Below are 15,195 nucleotides of genomic sequence, written 5' to 3' on the forward strand. Positions count from 1 at the left end.
CCTCCTGGGTTCAGGCAGTTCTCCTACCTCAGCCTCCTGAGCAGCTGGGATTACAGGCACATGCCACCGTGCCCAGCTAACTTTTTGTATTTTTAGTAGAGATGGAGTTTCACCATGTTGACCAGGATGGTCTCGATCTCTTGACCTCATGATCCACCCACCTCAGCCTCCCAAAGTCCTGGGATTACAGGCGTGAGCCACCGTGCCCAGCCAACATGGAATTTTAAGAATAAACAAAATGTTTTGTAACCACTCTGTCACAGAAAATCTGATCAACTCATAGTGTAAAGGAGACTTATGTCTCTTTGTGATTTTTACCTTCTGATGATGCAGCAAGGACCACAGATCTCGAAGCTCTTGAGGAGCAACTGGTGTGTGATAAAGACAAAATGAGATGAGATGACCTATCTCCTCATTTATCTGGGGTTGTTGACTTTTGCTGCATCTGTTCCAAAAATAAAGAGGGAGAAGATGGGGTATGGACAATCAAAGAACTACTGGAAAGCTGCTACATCAAGGAAAGTGGAACATAAAACTTATAATACATTTATCTAAAAATGAACAAGTCTATTGATAAAATTCCTAGTGACTTTTAAAGTAGAGTCACAACCAGCAAAAAACCTTCAATACATTTTGGCTTTCCAAAATGGCAAACTCTCTCCCTCTGTTTCAGAAACCATCCCCACCAAGTCTGTGCTTTGTTTATGGGTACAGGATACACAGAATAATCAAGAGAAAAACAACTGAAAGCATGGTTTACCTTCTAAGACAAGCCTGTGCCATAAAATCAGCTGTCACTTTGTACTGCCAAAGCATAGCCAGGTACTCCATTGCAGGCCACAGCTGAACACTCCTCGTGAGCCGGATCAAGGAGGTAAAGTCTGGACGGAACAGGGGGGAAGCTTCACCATGCTTTTTCTCCAGAAAACCAAGTGAGAGTCCTTTGGCTTTCAGTTCTAAACACTGAGCATGCAAAAAATTCCTCAGTTCATCTGGACAAAAGACAAACACTGTATTAGGGCACAGTTGTCAAGAGTACAGCTAGATTCTCAACAGCCTGCTATGACTGCAAGCTTAACTTGAGCTAACCAGAGTTAAGCTCCTTAACCTGAGCTCTGAGATTCTTATCTGTGAAATGTTATTAATACCTACACGATTCTACTGATGGAATTAAAAATATATGTGAAGCTTAGTCCTATGCCTGACACTTATTTAAAGATATTTACAATATACCCCTCACATTCCCCAGAAAACAAAAGTCTAAGGGAAAACTTACTAGCTACCAGCAAGAGGATATTTTCAGGGCATTTGTCAGCTAGCCAAATGCTAGAATATTTTACCTAGGTTGACATCTTCCAAAATATTAGCTCTAAGTATCAATCCCCAGGCTTGCAGGAGACTTTTCTTCAATGTCCATTCAGAAGCAATCACTTGGAGACGATTAATGTCTTCCTGCCATCCACTCTCCCCAAGGGCAGGCATCTGCTCCCTGATGGCAAGGACTTTGTTAAGGACCTTCAGTTGTGAAAAACACTCCACCACCAGCTTGTCCTGAAACAACAAAACCCACAAGAGCAAACTATAGAGCACAAATGTGGTTTTCTTCAGTAGCCTATACGGTCTGAGAACAAATTTATGATATATTCTTAATGTTTCCAGAAAACAAAGGACTTGTTTACTCTCTACCCAGTTAAATCTCTACCCAACCTTAGTAATCTTAGGAATAAGTAAAATGATATTATGTAGCAAATTACTTAGCAAGATTCATAGGATAGAGCCTGCCCTCTTGTTATCTGTGGGTTCGGCATCAATGCAACCAATCGTGGGTTGAAAATATTCAGGGGGACAAATGGATGGTTGTGTCTGTACTGAACACATTAAGGCCATTTTATCTTGTCATTATTACCAAAGCAATACAGTATAATCACTATTTACACACCGTTTACACTGTATGAGGTATTGTAATTTAGAGATGATGTAAAGTGTACACAGGTTATATACATACTCAACGCCATTTTATATAAGAGGCTTGGGCTGTCCTGGATGTTTGTATCCAAGGAGAATCCTTAAACCAATCACCCCTAGATGCCAAGGGAAAACTGTATTTAAGAGTTATGCTTTAAAGACAAGGATTAATCTCTCTCTCTTTTTTTCTGAGACGGAGTTTCACTCGTCACCCAGTCTGGAGTGCAATGGCATGATCTTGGCTCACCATAACCACCTCCCGGTTCAAGCAATTCTCCTGCCTCTGCCTCCCAAGTAGTTGGGATTACAGGTATGTGTCACCATACCCGGCTAATTTTGTATTTTTAGTAGAGACGGGTTTTTTCCATGTTAGTCAGGCTGGTCTCAAACTCCTGACCTCAGGAGATCCACCGCCTCGGCCTCCCACAGTGCTGAGATGATTACAGGCATGAGCCACTGTGCCCGGCTGACGACGATTATTTCTTACCCGATGTCAGTTCCTAAGTTCCAGGACTTCAGAAAAAGTAGTCAAATTTTTGTAATTTACTAGATACTTCCAGGCGTACCTTAAAAGGAAACGGTCGTCCCAGGAACTTCTGCAACTTCTTCACACCAGCAAAGCCGCCGGTCTGGCTCCCCAGACACTTCTGAATATGTTCTGAGACAGTCTGAACTTCTTTGTAGTATCTTTAAAGGAGAACGAGAGCAGAGGGGAAATAAGGAAAGCGGGAAACGCTGGAGAGTAAGAGAAGCCACTAATATTTTCTTTTTTAGTTGTACATTCACAAATATGCCAAGGGAATAAAACAAAATAAAGCAAGAATAAATAAACAGTTTCAGTTCCAAATCCTCTTATCTTTAACATCATCTGTCTGTAATTCTTGACATTACTACTCTAAATATGAATCTTACTTGTCTTCATGATTCATCAGAAGTTGGGGGATCTGGTGGACCAGATGTTTTAAAACCCAGTGCCAATGGAGGGCAAGAAGCGCCAGACCTGCGGCATCTACTTTTACTGTGTCAGCTACAGTCCAAAACCGGTCCCGCCACTGCAGAGAACCTAAGATCTAAAAACAAAGTCTCTTAGATAAGATGGCAAGAGGAATGACTAAAAAGAGAAGAAAAAGAAAAACTACATAAACCAAGACTGCTCACAAACATCTTCCAGGAAAAGACATACAAGGTAGAGTGTGATTGTTAATCGATGCTCAACATACATAAACAAAAAGTCTAAGATTAAACTGGAATATATGTAGGAACAGTAAGGCAGACAGAGGAGGCAAAGATCTTTCAGCATTTGAAGCAGAAAGTTATTAGAGAAAATAGAATTATTGGGTCAAAGTGTAGGTCATTTTATAAGAACCTACTAACTGTATTAAAGCAGCTATACCATTTTGTACTCCAACCAGAAGGGTAGAAGAGTTTCAGTTGTTCCATTTTTTTTGCCAATACTGGCTGTTAATGATTTTAACTTTAGTTTCATTTTTATTTCTATTCTGGTGCATGGTATCTCACTGTGGTTTCAAGTGACATTTCTTTGATAATTGAAGACACTGCAATTTTTTAAGTGCTTACTGGGCACTCTTATAACTTCTGAGGAGACATTCTATTCAGATGTCTTGCTCATTGTAAAATTTGGTTGTGGTAGGGCAAGGTGGCTCATGCCTGTAATCCCAGCACTGTGGGAAGCCAAGCGGGCAGATCACAAGATCAAGAGATTGAGACCATCCTGGCCAACATGGTAAAACTCTGTCTCTACTAAAAATACAAAAATTAGCTGGACATGGTGATGCATGCCTGTAGTTCCAGTTATTCAGGAGGCTGAGGCAGAGAATCGCCTGAACTCAGGAGGTGGAGGTTGCAGTGAGCTGAGATCATGCCACTGCACTCCAGGCTGGTGACAGAGCAAGACTCTGTCTCAAAAAAAAACAACAGGGTTGTATTAGTATACCTAGTTTATGGAATTTATGTGTTTTGTTAAGAGTTTTTCCCAATATATTCATTTTCTCCAAGTACATTTATAAAGGTAGCTATGAAGAATAGAAGTTTTAAATTTTGATGAAATCAATTTATCAATTTCTTTCATTTACAGAGAATCCTAAAAAAAAATCTTTGCCTATACTTAGGTTGTAAAGATTTTTTCCTATGTTTTCTTTCAATGTTTCTTTCTATATTAGTTCTTTATTCAAAGGTCTCATCTATGTTGAGGTAACTACATATAATGTGAGATGCGGGTAAAGACTCACTTTATTTTATATGGACATCTAATTGTTCCATCATCAGTTACAGAACTGACCATCTTTGCTATTAAATTACCTTTGCATATTTAACAAAAAACAAAAGAAATAAAAATAACTGACCATATATGGAGAAGGGGGTCTATCTGAGAATCCTCTATTTTGTTTCGTTGATCTAAATGTCTACCCTTAGACAATAACATACGGTTTTAAAACAGGATTGCAATGCAAATCAGGTAATTTAGTCTCCAACATGGCCCTTTGAATAATGTATTTTTACAGTAATACTGTTTCTAGATTAGTGATGTCCTTCCATAGTCCACGAGGTCAAAGCTATTCTCATAATATCATGTTATTTGCCATTTTCACTACAATGACATTTACACTAATGGTACAAAAAAAAGGACTGGCAGGCAAATTATGACTATTTGACAGACATTGCATTGAAAATGAATGATGTGAAACTTTTACTTCAAAAGAAACAATTGAGAGGCCAGGGGCACTGGCTCATGCCTATAATCTCTGCACTTTGGGAAGGTGAGGCAGGCAGATCATCTGAGGTCAGGAGTTCGAGACCAGCCTGACCAAGAAAGTGAAACCCCCAGTGGTGGCGCAGGCCTGTAGTCCCAGCTGTTCAGGAGACTGAGGCAGGACAATCACTGTTTGAACCCAGGAGGAGGAGGCTGAAGTGAGCCAAGACTGCGCCATTGCATTCCAGCATGGGTGACAGAGGGAGACTCTTTCTCCAAAAAAAAAATCTGGAAAACAGAGTCTGACAATATCCTGGTAACGATTTTTCTGATGAGATTTATGATTTTCACAGGTATGACTTTTTTATTTATTTATATTGAAGGATGAAATGTGCCAACTCAGTAAACAGTATTTTCCAAGTTATCTATGCATGAGCTGTAGACTCACGCAGGGTCGAAGTCCATACAAGGTGCAAAGTAGGCCAATGAATTTTAGCATAAGAAGCTCAGTGATTATTTGCTCAGATTGTCCATCACAAATAACCTTTACAAAACTACTTGTCATTTTTGGTGTGCCATCAAATAAAAATATTCAAAATTATACGGAATGGTTACTAACATATTCCTCCCCTTTCCAACCTAATACTGGGAGGCCAGTTTTTCTTCACAAACTTTAGTCCAAACAACATACTACAAGAATGCATCTTCTCACAAGCCGGATCTACAGACACTTGCAGGAATGTAAAACAGTTCTGTACTTTTCAATTTTTATTTTAGAAATTGCTTTTTTATTAAAAATAAGTTATCCATATTAACATGAAATAGTTTGCTATTGTATCTTTTTTCTTTTTTTTTTCCTGGCATTTCTCCCCATGCTCTCTCTCCCCAACTAATGTATTTTTTTTTTTTTTTTTGAGACAGAGTCTCACTCCATCACCAGGCATCAGGCTGGAGTCCAGTGGCACAACCTGAGCTCACTGCAACCTCCGACTCCCAGGTTCAGGCAATTCTCCTGTCTCACCCTCCCACATAGCAGGGAATACAAGCGCGAACCACCACGCCCAGCTAATTTTTTTGTATTTTTAGTAGAGACGGGGTTGCACCATGTTGGCCAGGATGGTCTCAAACTCTTGACCTCGTGATCTGCCCACCTCAGCCTCCCAAAGTGCTGGGATTATAGGCGAGAGCCACAGCGCCCAGCCAACTATTGTATTTTTAAGCAAAGTGATGGTTTTTTGTTTTTTTTAAAAAAATTTTTCAGATTTAGCTAATATGGTAAAAACTGACAGATGTAGCATCTTCTGGATTTTTGAGAACCTTTAAGAGTATAGAGGCAGAGATCAAAAAGTTTAAGACTGGCTGTACTACTTTATTAGACTTACTAGAATAACATGGATTAAAAACTCCATTTAACCCACATGTGACAATATCTAGGATCCATATGTGACAATAATGTCTAGGAGGACTTACGTGGATTAAAATGTAACTGATACAATCTATCAACAGGTGAATCAATAAAAAAACTATAGATCCATACAATGGAACACTCCTCGGCAATAAAGAGGAATGAACGACTAATACATGAAACCATGAGTGTATCTCCAAATCACAACGGTGAATGAAAGAAGATAAACAAAAAAAAATAATGTATAATTCCACCTGTAGAAAATATAACTGATCCACAGTAACAGAAAGCATATCAACGGTTACCTGGCTGTGGGCAGGAGCAAGAAAGAAGAAAATACAAAAAGGGAATGAGGAAACTTTTTGGGGTGATGGACGTGTTCATTATTCTTGATTGTGATAATGGTTTCTCAGGTGCATACATGTCAAAACTTATATGCTTTGAATATATGCAGTCTATAATATGTAAATTATACCCCAATAAGACTTTATGTCTATAGGTATATTTAAAACTGTTAAGAATAAATTTCTTAAGTAATATTGGGCATACAGTAACACTACAGTTATTGTTAGTCCTAAGAATCTTTATGCCAACAAAGACACATTTTGTTGTTTAAAATAAAACAAGGTGTAGTTCCTTACCTCACTGACACTGGCATCAGACACCATTCCCTGGGAGGACTGTACCCAGAGCAGGATTAGTGCATCACAAAGTTCAAAAAAAGCAGCAAGATTGACTACAATTTCATGGGGCAGAGTGTGACAGCTCTCTGGATCTGAGAGTCGACATAAATAAGAATATTTCATCAGATTTAAAATAATCTCTGGACATTTTCAAAATACACTATAATCAGAACTTAGATGTTATGCCCAATACAAAAGTAAATTTTGAAAGAGCAAAACCAAAACCAAATTCTTTGCCTACTACAGGTTGAGTGTCTCTTATGTGAAATGCTTAGGATCAGAAGTGTTTCAGATTTTGGATTTTTTTGGATTTTGGAATCTTTGCACATACATAATGAGGTATTCTGGGGATATACATAGTCCAAATTTTATATTTTACAATATTTTTAATAATTTTGTGTATGAAACAAAGTTTGGATTTTATTTTGACCATGGCTTATTACATGAGGTCAGGTATAAAATTTTCCATTTGTGACATCATGTCAGTGCTCAAAAAGTTCCTGATTTTGGAGGATTTCAGATTTCGAATTTTCATATTAGGGATATTCAAGCTATATTATTAAGCTTGGCAAATGAGGCATGTTTAACTACAGATGTAAATAATGTCTCACTGACATGCAGATTATAAAGCAAAAATGTATTTATAAAAATGTTTAAGTACAAAATGAAAATTAAGTACATATGTTTAGATGGAGAGTTAACACCGATATGAGAAAATATAAATGAAATTGTTACCATCAGTAGCCAATGTAAAGATGAACCTTTTCAATTTTTATACTTTAACAGTTTGAATGTTTTCCAAAAAGCGTAACTATTTTTTCAATTAAAAACAAAATAAAGATGGGAGAAATGCTTCCTCCTATAAGAAATGCTTATAAATGTTATTTTTTTTTTTAGCTGACAGATCTGGTTTTCAAGTGGCTGTGTTACTTGCTAGACATGTGACCTTGAGCATCTCTGTGTCTCCCTTTCCTCATTGCTAACATGGGGACCTGTCTCACAGGTGGCTATAAAAAGTAAATGACATCACGGACATGTAAAAAGCATTTAGCTAAGCACCTAGCACAAAGTAAGTGCTCAGTAAAGGTGAGTCATTAATACTGGGTAAGGGAACATGTATAAAATCAGGCCAGCAGATGAAAAGAAATCAGTAAACAGCAGCAGCTGCTATATATGCCTCTCAACTTTAGCAACATTATGCAATCAGATGCTTAATTAGAGAACACAAAAGGCAAATGTTCTTACCTTGATGGAATTCAAAGGACATTCTCAAAACACTATCTCTTAGCTTCTTGCTACCAACAGAAACCAATTTTGCTTCAGTAAAAACCCGTTTTTCCCGGTCAAGATATATGATTGTCCTGGAATGAGATTCAAAAAACATAACAAATAGTTATCGGTTAATAACATTTTCAATCATATATTCTATCTGATGGAAACTTGGAATATCAGGGTCCTCCATCCTGCCATTCCTCTCCTGCCTCTGCAAATCTTGGACTAAAGAGATGGAGGTGAAGGTGACAACTACTAAGGTAAAAGAAAAGAGGATGGATGGATGGAGAAAGCTGGGTCTAGGCAGATTGCCAGGCCTTGATCGGCCACGACCTGAAAAGCTGAACTGTGAACTCTTCAAAGTGGCCACAGTAGGAAAAGGAGTAGGGGAGCAGGGGAGTAGAGGGCTGGCAGCTTGCAAGGCAACCTCTGAGCTATACACTACACTTGTGAATTCACTTTGAAAATTATGTAAATTCATATGTGAGTGTGTACATAAGTATGAGGGTGCTATTAGATCTCCAACATTTGAGGACAAGAAATGATGTGGACAGAGAGATGGCTAAGGAAGAAACAAGTAAAAACAAGTAGGAAAAAATGGAAAGAGCTGCTGGGAATCAAACAAAAACCAGGCTAGGGGCAATGGCTCACACCTACAATCCCAGCACTTTGGGAGGTCAAGGCAGATGGACCACTTGAGCTCAGGGGTTCAAGACCAGCCTGGGCAACATGGCAAAACCCTGTCTCTACAAAAATTAGCCAGGTGTGGTGGTATGTACCTGTAGTCCCAGATACTTGAGAGGCTGAGGTGGGAGGATGGCTTAAGCTCAGGAGGCAAAGGCTGCAGTGATCCGAGACTGTGCCACTGCACTCCAGCCTCAGTGACAGAGATGGACCCTATCTCAAAAGTAAAACAAAAACAGAAAACAGCCAGGCACGGTGGCTCACGCCTGTAATCCCAGCACTTTGGGAGGCTGAGGTGGGCAAATCACCTGAGGTCGGGAGTTCGAGACCAGCCTGACCAACATGGAGAAACCCCATCTCTACTAAAAATACAAAATTAGCTGGGCGTGGTAGCGCATGCCTGTAAACCCAGCTACTTGGGAGTCTAAGGCACTAGAATCACTTGAACCTGGGAGGCAGAAGTTGCGGTGAGCCAAGATCGCACCATTGCACTCTAGCCTGGTCAACAAGAGCAAAACTCCATCTCTAAAAAATAAAACAAAACAGAAAACAGTAGAAATATGACTACTGTATGATAAAGGCAGTCATGTCCAACATCCCACAACTTCTCAGGTTCACAAAATTCAACACATGTAAGCTATATTTGACAGATTCGTAGGAATGGTATAATCTGAGAAGCTGGTGTGACAAGCAGTGCACAGAACAGCAGGTTTCACCTACTTGTTTGCAGCTGATTCTAAAAGGGCAAAGAGCTGGTCAGGCTGGTCTATTTTTGGGTCAAAGTCCATCGAATTTCTAATCATATCTAGAGCCTGCATATTCCAACGGGGGTCCAGAGGGATCACAAATTCATCTAGTTTAAAAACAAAACAACAAAAATCAGAAATACTGGAGTTAAACTCCTTGCCTGGCAAGTTTCAGTTGAATATTTTCACTGTTTTACTTTGAGCACATTGAGTCCTGATGAGGAAGAGACCAAACCAGTAAATACCATGAGCTTCATCCCATGATACTAGAACAGCAGGGTTTAATAGCTTTTACATTCTTTCTTTTCCAAATGTAAAGTATCTCTATGTACTGAAAGTCCATCCCAATGCAGGATATAAAGGTAATCCCTACTAAAATACAACAATCCAACCAATGAATTCACTTCCTGAGATCATACTAATCCATGGGCTAAATAAATCACAGTGGTCATCATTAGCTAAAAAAAAAAAGTTACTTACATGGCAGAAAATGAACGAATACATCTCACTATCTGTTTTCATTAAGAAAACAATGCAATTTTTTTTTTGGAGACAGAGTTTCACTCTTGTTGTCCAGGCTGGAGTGTAATGGTGTGATTTCAGCTCACTACAGCCTCCACCTTCAGGGTTCAAGCCATTTTCCTGCCTCGGCCTCCCCAATAGTTGAGATGATAGGTGCCCACCACCACGCCCAGATAATTTTTGGTATTATTAGTAGAGATGAGGTTTCGCCATGTTAGGCAGGCTGGTCTCGAACTCCTGGCCTAGGGTGATCCGTCTACCACAGCCTCACAAAGTGCTGGGATTACAGGCATTTCCCACCATGCCTGGCCAACAATGAAATTTTTTAAACTTAGAAACAATTTATCTATAATCAGAGTGTGGCTGCTGATGTCCCACAATCCTCTGGCTCACACTTGATACAACTTCTGTGAAACAGCAGGAGACTGACACTTTCCAGAAGTTGCCAAAACCCAAGGGTGGGAGGCAAGACACCAAAACGGGTAACATTAATTTGAAGGTGGCTGGCAGGATGGTTCAGTGGAGCACTTTAAGTTTTAAAAGTATCCACCATATAGTGGACAACCCAGACTACTCAGGACACAGTGTGAGCAGCAGGTACATTAAATAGGGAAACCGTTTCCAAACGCCCAGTAAGATAAAAAGGCTACCCAACTGAAAAAGATGGTTAGACCTAATGTGTAACAACAGAGGACAAGTAGTCCCTGCTGAAAATGAAAGCTGCTACTGTACAACTGTGTTTGTAAAGATTACAATCCTCATAGTGGAAAGCCATGACTTAGTTCAGCCACAACTTGACTCGAAAAGTATTCTTCTCTATTGTTTGATTTCTTCCCATTCACTCCATGATCTTTAGTGTACATAAAGGAATTATTTAGCACAGAAGCATCATGCATATTTTTTTCTAAACCAAAGGGCCAATGGTATATTTTGATCAACATCAAATGAAGATGGAGGTAGAAAATTTTAAATGTGGTGGTGTGAAAATACCCATTTTCTTCATTAAAGCTTGTGTCAATCAAGTTTATATTACTCTGTTTTAGGAAATGTTTATTTTCACTCCTTATCTTAAAAAAGAAATCTTGAATACTTTCTTTGATCAGATAGCTTAGATGGCTATTTCTTATCACTATGGTTTTATAGCTTCGTCATCAAGGCTTTTTCAGAGACAGGGTTTGGCTCTGTCCCCTAGGCTAGAATGCAGTGGCACTACCACAGCTCATTTGCAGCCTCAAGCTGCTGGACTCAAGCAATCCTCCTATCACAACCTGCCAAGTAGCTGGACCACAGCTATAAGCCACTGCATCTATGATTAAAGTTTTATATTTTCCTAAGTTAACTGATCCTGCGTAACTTCCCTTTAAGTCAAATATCTTGTGGTTTGAAACTCTTCCTACTAAGAGAGCTGGTAAACAACACAAAGTTAAGACTGGAAGGGACCTCAGAGAAATAAGAGCTTAATTCCCCTGGTTTCTAAACACAAGCAGAGACAGCGAATAATGAGCCAAAAATCTACCAAGCCAGTTTGTGGCAGAGTTGGTACCAGGGCCCAGTGTTTCAACTCTCAGATTCTTTTCATTCCATGGCACATCATCAGCCTCCTTCAGAAGCAGAAGGGTGAATGGATAGCTTTAGATAAAGCATGGTGGCTCAAGCCTCTATTCCTAGCACTTTGGGAGGCCAAAGCAAGAGGATCGTTTGAAGCCAGGATATAAAGACCAACCTGGGCAACTTAATGAGAGCCTGTCTCTTTAAAAAAAAAAAAAAAAAAAAAAGAGGCCAGGTGCAGTAGCTCTTGTCTGTAATCCCAGCACTTTGGGAGACCAAGGCAGGTGGATCACCTGAGGTCAGAAGTTCAAATACCAGCCTGACTAACATGGAAAAACCCCATCTGTACTAAAAATACAAAAATTAGCCGGGTGTGGTAGCACATGCCTGTAATCCCAGCTACTCGGGAGGCTGAAGCAGGAGAATCACCTGAACCTGGGAGGTGGAGGTTGCGGTGAGCCCAGATCACGCCATTTCACTCCAGCCTGGGCAACAAAAGCAAAACTCCATCTCAAAAAAAAAAAAAGACGGAGAACTTGCTCCTGCATATCATAAGTCTTCTTTAAAAATACTGTTATGTTGAGACCTCTAACAGGTTAGATCTTTTTCCAGTGAACTCAAAAGATAAGTTTCCTAAACAGTGCTAAGAGCTAGAAATCAAAAGTGCATACCTGATGAATTTGGTTGTAATATTTTGAAAACATTACTGACTGCAGCTGAGAGGGAATGTGAGTAAAAATTCCTGAGAGATGCAGCACTGGCTTCCAAATGAATTTGTATGGACTCTGTGGAGGAAGGAGAAAACAGTGTTAGACTCTAAAGCAGTGCTATCCAACTGAACGTTCTGCAATGATGAAAATGTTCTATAGCTGCATAGAATAACCACTAGTCATATACGAGGACTTGAAATGGGGCCAGTGCAACTAAAGGGCTGGATTTTTAAAATCTAATTTATATTTATATTTTAGTAGCTCTCTGTGGCTGGCTAGTGGCTATCATATAGGACAATGTAGATAAAATATTTATACAAATTCTTTCTACACATGTTTAGACAGAAGACCACATGTTTCACAAAATAATATAAATATCCACTGGCTTACAGACAAATTCTCACGGAGTAGAAAGTTTTATGTAAACACAACTACTTAATCTCCACCAACAAATTCCATGTTCTGTACTTTACAGTTCAAGCAATGTCATGATTGCTTTGCTCTCTCTGAAAATGAAAGAACTACAAAAGGAGTACAGGTGGCCCTCCATATCTGAGGGTTCCACATCTGTAGAATTCAATCAACTGCAAATCAAAAATATTCAAAAATTTAAAAAAAAAAAAGTACAACAAAAATAGTATCAATTTTCAACAACATACTATAACTTTTTTTTTTTTTTTTTTGAGATGGAGTTTCGCTCCTATTGCCCAGGCTGTAGGGCAGTGGCATGATCTCAGCTCACTGCAACCTCCACACCCTGGGTTCAAGCGATTCTCCTGTCTCAGCCTCCCGAGTAGCTGGGATTACAGGCATGCACCAAGATGCCTGGCTAATTTTGTATTTTTAATAGAGACGGGGATTCTCCATGTTGGTCAGGCTGGTCTTGAATGCCTGACCTCAGGTGATCCAACCACCTCGGCCTCCCAAAGTTCTGGGATTACAGGTGTGAGCCACCACACCCGACCCACAACAACTATTTACATAGCAGTTACATTGTATTAGGTAATCCAGATGATTTAATGCATGCAGGGGATATGTGTAAGGTATATGAAAATACTATCCCACTTCATATAGAGGGCCTTAGCTTCCAGGTATGTTGGTGTTCCCAGGTTGGTGGGGGAGGGAAAGACCTTGTATCAATCCCATAGATACCAAGGGACAATTCCAAGTGTGATAAAATGTAGCAGAAGAACTAAAATAAGATTAGAATCTTACATACTTTTAGAGGAAATGAACTTATCAAAATTAATAACTTTCCCAGATAGAATGATTCTGCAACAGTAATAGCACAAAAAGCAGATGTTCAAAACTGAAAACTAATATAATACGCTTTCCTTTTGAATGTGTTAGAAAGGTGAATATGTCCTGATATGCTAAGTAACGATATCATAGAAACAAAAGTTTATCTTGTGACACAGCCACATGCAGACATGCTCCTGAACAGTAACGCTAGATCACAAATTTCTTCCTAGGAGACCTCCCAACTGTAATTTTAACTGTGTAGTCATACATTAACACAGCTCCTGAGGCACTTAAATAGCATAAGTGTATATAAATCACATCACTGGACAAATTAAGTTGTTCTACTCACCAAGCCCCTGTGGTATATTCTTGGCTAAATGATAAAGCCATTTAACTCTGAGCATCCAATCCTGATTGGTTGCTCTTTCTATGAGCAATTTAACAGACATGGCCAAAACATCTGGTTCATCGATCCAGTAAGTATCCACTTCAACTGCATTGAATTTCAGGTTCTCAGGGTTGGAGGACTGCATAATTTTCTCTAAGTCTTGCAAGGTAAGCGGCTGACTCCTGAAATTCATTTGAATGAACAAACTCAGTAACAAACAAACTGGAATAACCTTTTATTTCATATTCCAAATAACTGAGAAAACTCCTTTCACAAATGTCGGATGAACGACAAAGAAGAAAGATGAGTCCACCACAGAGAGACATTTTAAACATACCTAATAAATAACAAATAGGGAGCAATACCACAAAGAACAAAACTATGACAGCTGCAGAATAAATGGCCACAGAATGCTCCACTTAAATATATTGTGTCCTGACCATTTCCAGCAAGAGCAAAAATCAGCCAAAAAACCAGAGACAAAAGCTGAAGGCTCCACTGACCTTGCCCAGCTGCTGGTTTTCATGCTCATCCTGTTGAGACAATATGCTAAGATCTGTCCATCACTTCGGACTATAGACAGGTGAGAATCTTCAGTAGCAAAGAGAGCTGAGGGCATAGAATCTGGCCACAGTCCCATGCCAAGAATGGAGTCTCCCCAGGTTTCATGTGCTCGAAGAGAAGAAACATGTTTCTCCAGTAAACCCTGTACAAGCTGTTAGGAGATGAAAACACAGTACAGTGGTACCAACATAAAAGTAATACTTCCCAAAGAAACAGCAAATAAAGTAGTAAGAGTTCATGTGACCACCTCACAACAACCCTTAATATACTCTTCCATGAAAAACACAAGTTAAATTCTACGTTTGCTGATGACAGGTTAAGTTTCAAAAAGGAATTATTTACATTCAAGCTATTTTCCAGCAAAGTGCCTGGACACCAGATCTCTATTAGAGCAAACTGCAGTGGTCAACTCTTTCAGGTCACTGGGGTGCCATCTTTAAAAATAATTTCCTTGTACTCAATAATGTAGGGTATTGCAACTTAAAAACTTTCTGGAATACTTCATAGTACCTTCCGGTTTGCTGGTGAATGCTGGGAACAGACATATACTTCCCAGCATGCTTCAGAAAAGGCTCTGTCTAAACTCAGCCCTCGCTGCAGGTACTGGACAATTAGTATGGCTGTCTGGATTAGAGTTGACACAGAAGATGTTGGAGAACCTGTTAAAAAAAAATTGCCATCTATAAACAACAGAGTCTTTAAAATCTCCAACGAAAATGGATAAATTCTACCCTCCCATCAAACCTCCTTCCACTT

The 15,195-nt window shown here is 39.4% G+C and overlaps 1 protein-coding gene across 5 annotated transcripts in view; it reads right to left on the reverse strand.

Moving 5' to 3' along the window:
• Window positions 1–15,195, reverse strand: part of MDN1 (midasin AAA ATPase 1) — a 185,725-nt gene that overhangs the window by 53,942 nt on the left and 116,588 nt on the right. For all 5 annotated transcript variants that reach the window (XR_008480744.2, XM_008994773.5, XM_078369784.1 and 2 more), the window contains exons 47-58: window positions 14,950–15,098; window positions 14,379–14,590; window positions 13,837–14,057; window positions 12,207–12,320; window positions 9,440–9,572; window positions 8,009–8,124; window positions 6,722–6,855; window positions 2,878–3,035; window positions 2,532–2,652; window positions 1,341–1,551; window positions 761–992; window positions 319–445 (exon numbers count right to left, since the gene is read on the reverse strand). Coding sequence is in view for 4 of the 5 variants with exons in the window: in XM_008994773.5 (XP_008993021.2) it covers window positions 319–445; window positions 761–992; window positions 1,341–1,551; window positions 2,532–2,652; window positions 2,878–3,035; window positions 6,722–6,855; window positions 8,009–8,124; window positions 9,440–9,572; window positions 12,207–12,320; window positions 13,837–14,057; window positions 14,379–14,590; window positions 14,950–15,098 (1,928 nt within the window). In the remaining variant the exon portion in view is untranslated. The remainder of the gene's footprint in view (window positions 1–318; window positions 446–760; window positions 993–1,340; window positions 1,552–2,531; window positions 2,653–2,877; window positions 3,036–6,721; window positions 6,856–8,008; window positions 8,125–9,439; window positions 9,573–12,206; window positions 12,321–13,836; window positions 14,058–14,378; window positions 14,591–14,949; window positions 15,099–15,195) is intronic.

This window comes from Callithrix jacchus, chromosome 4 (assembly GCF_049354715.1).
Source record: "Callithrix jacchus isolate 240 chromosome 4, calJac240_pri, whole genome shotgun sequence".
NCBI lineage: Eukaryota > Metazoa > Chordata > Mammalia > Primates > Cebidae > Callithrix > Callithrix jacchus.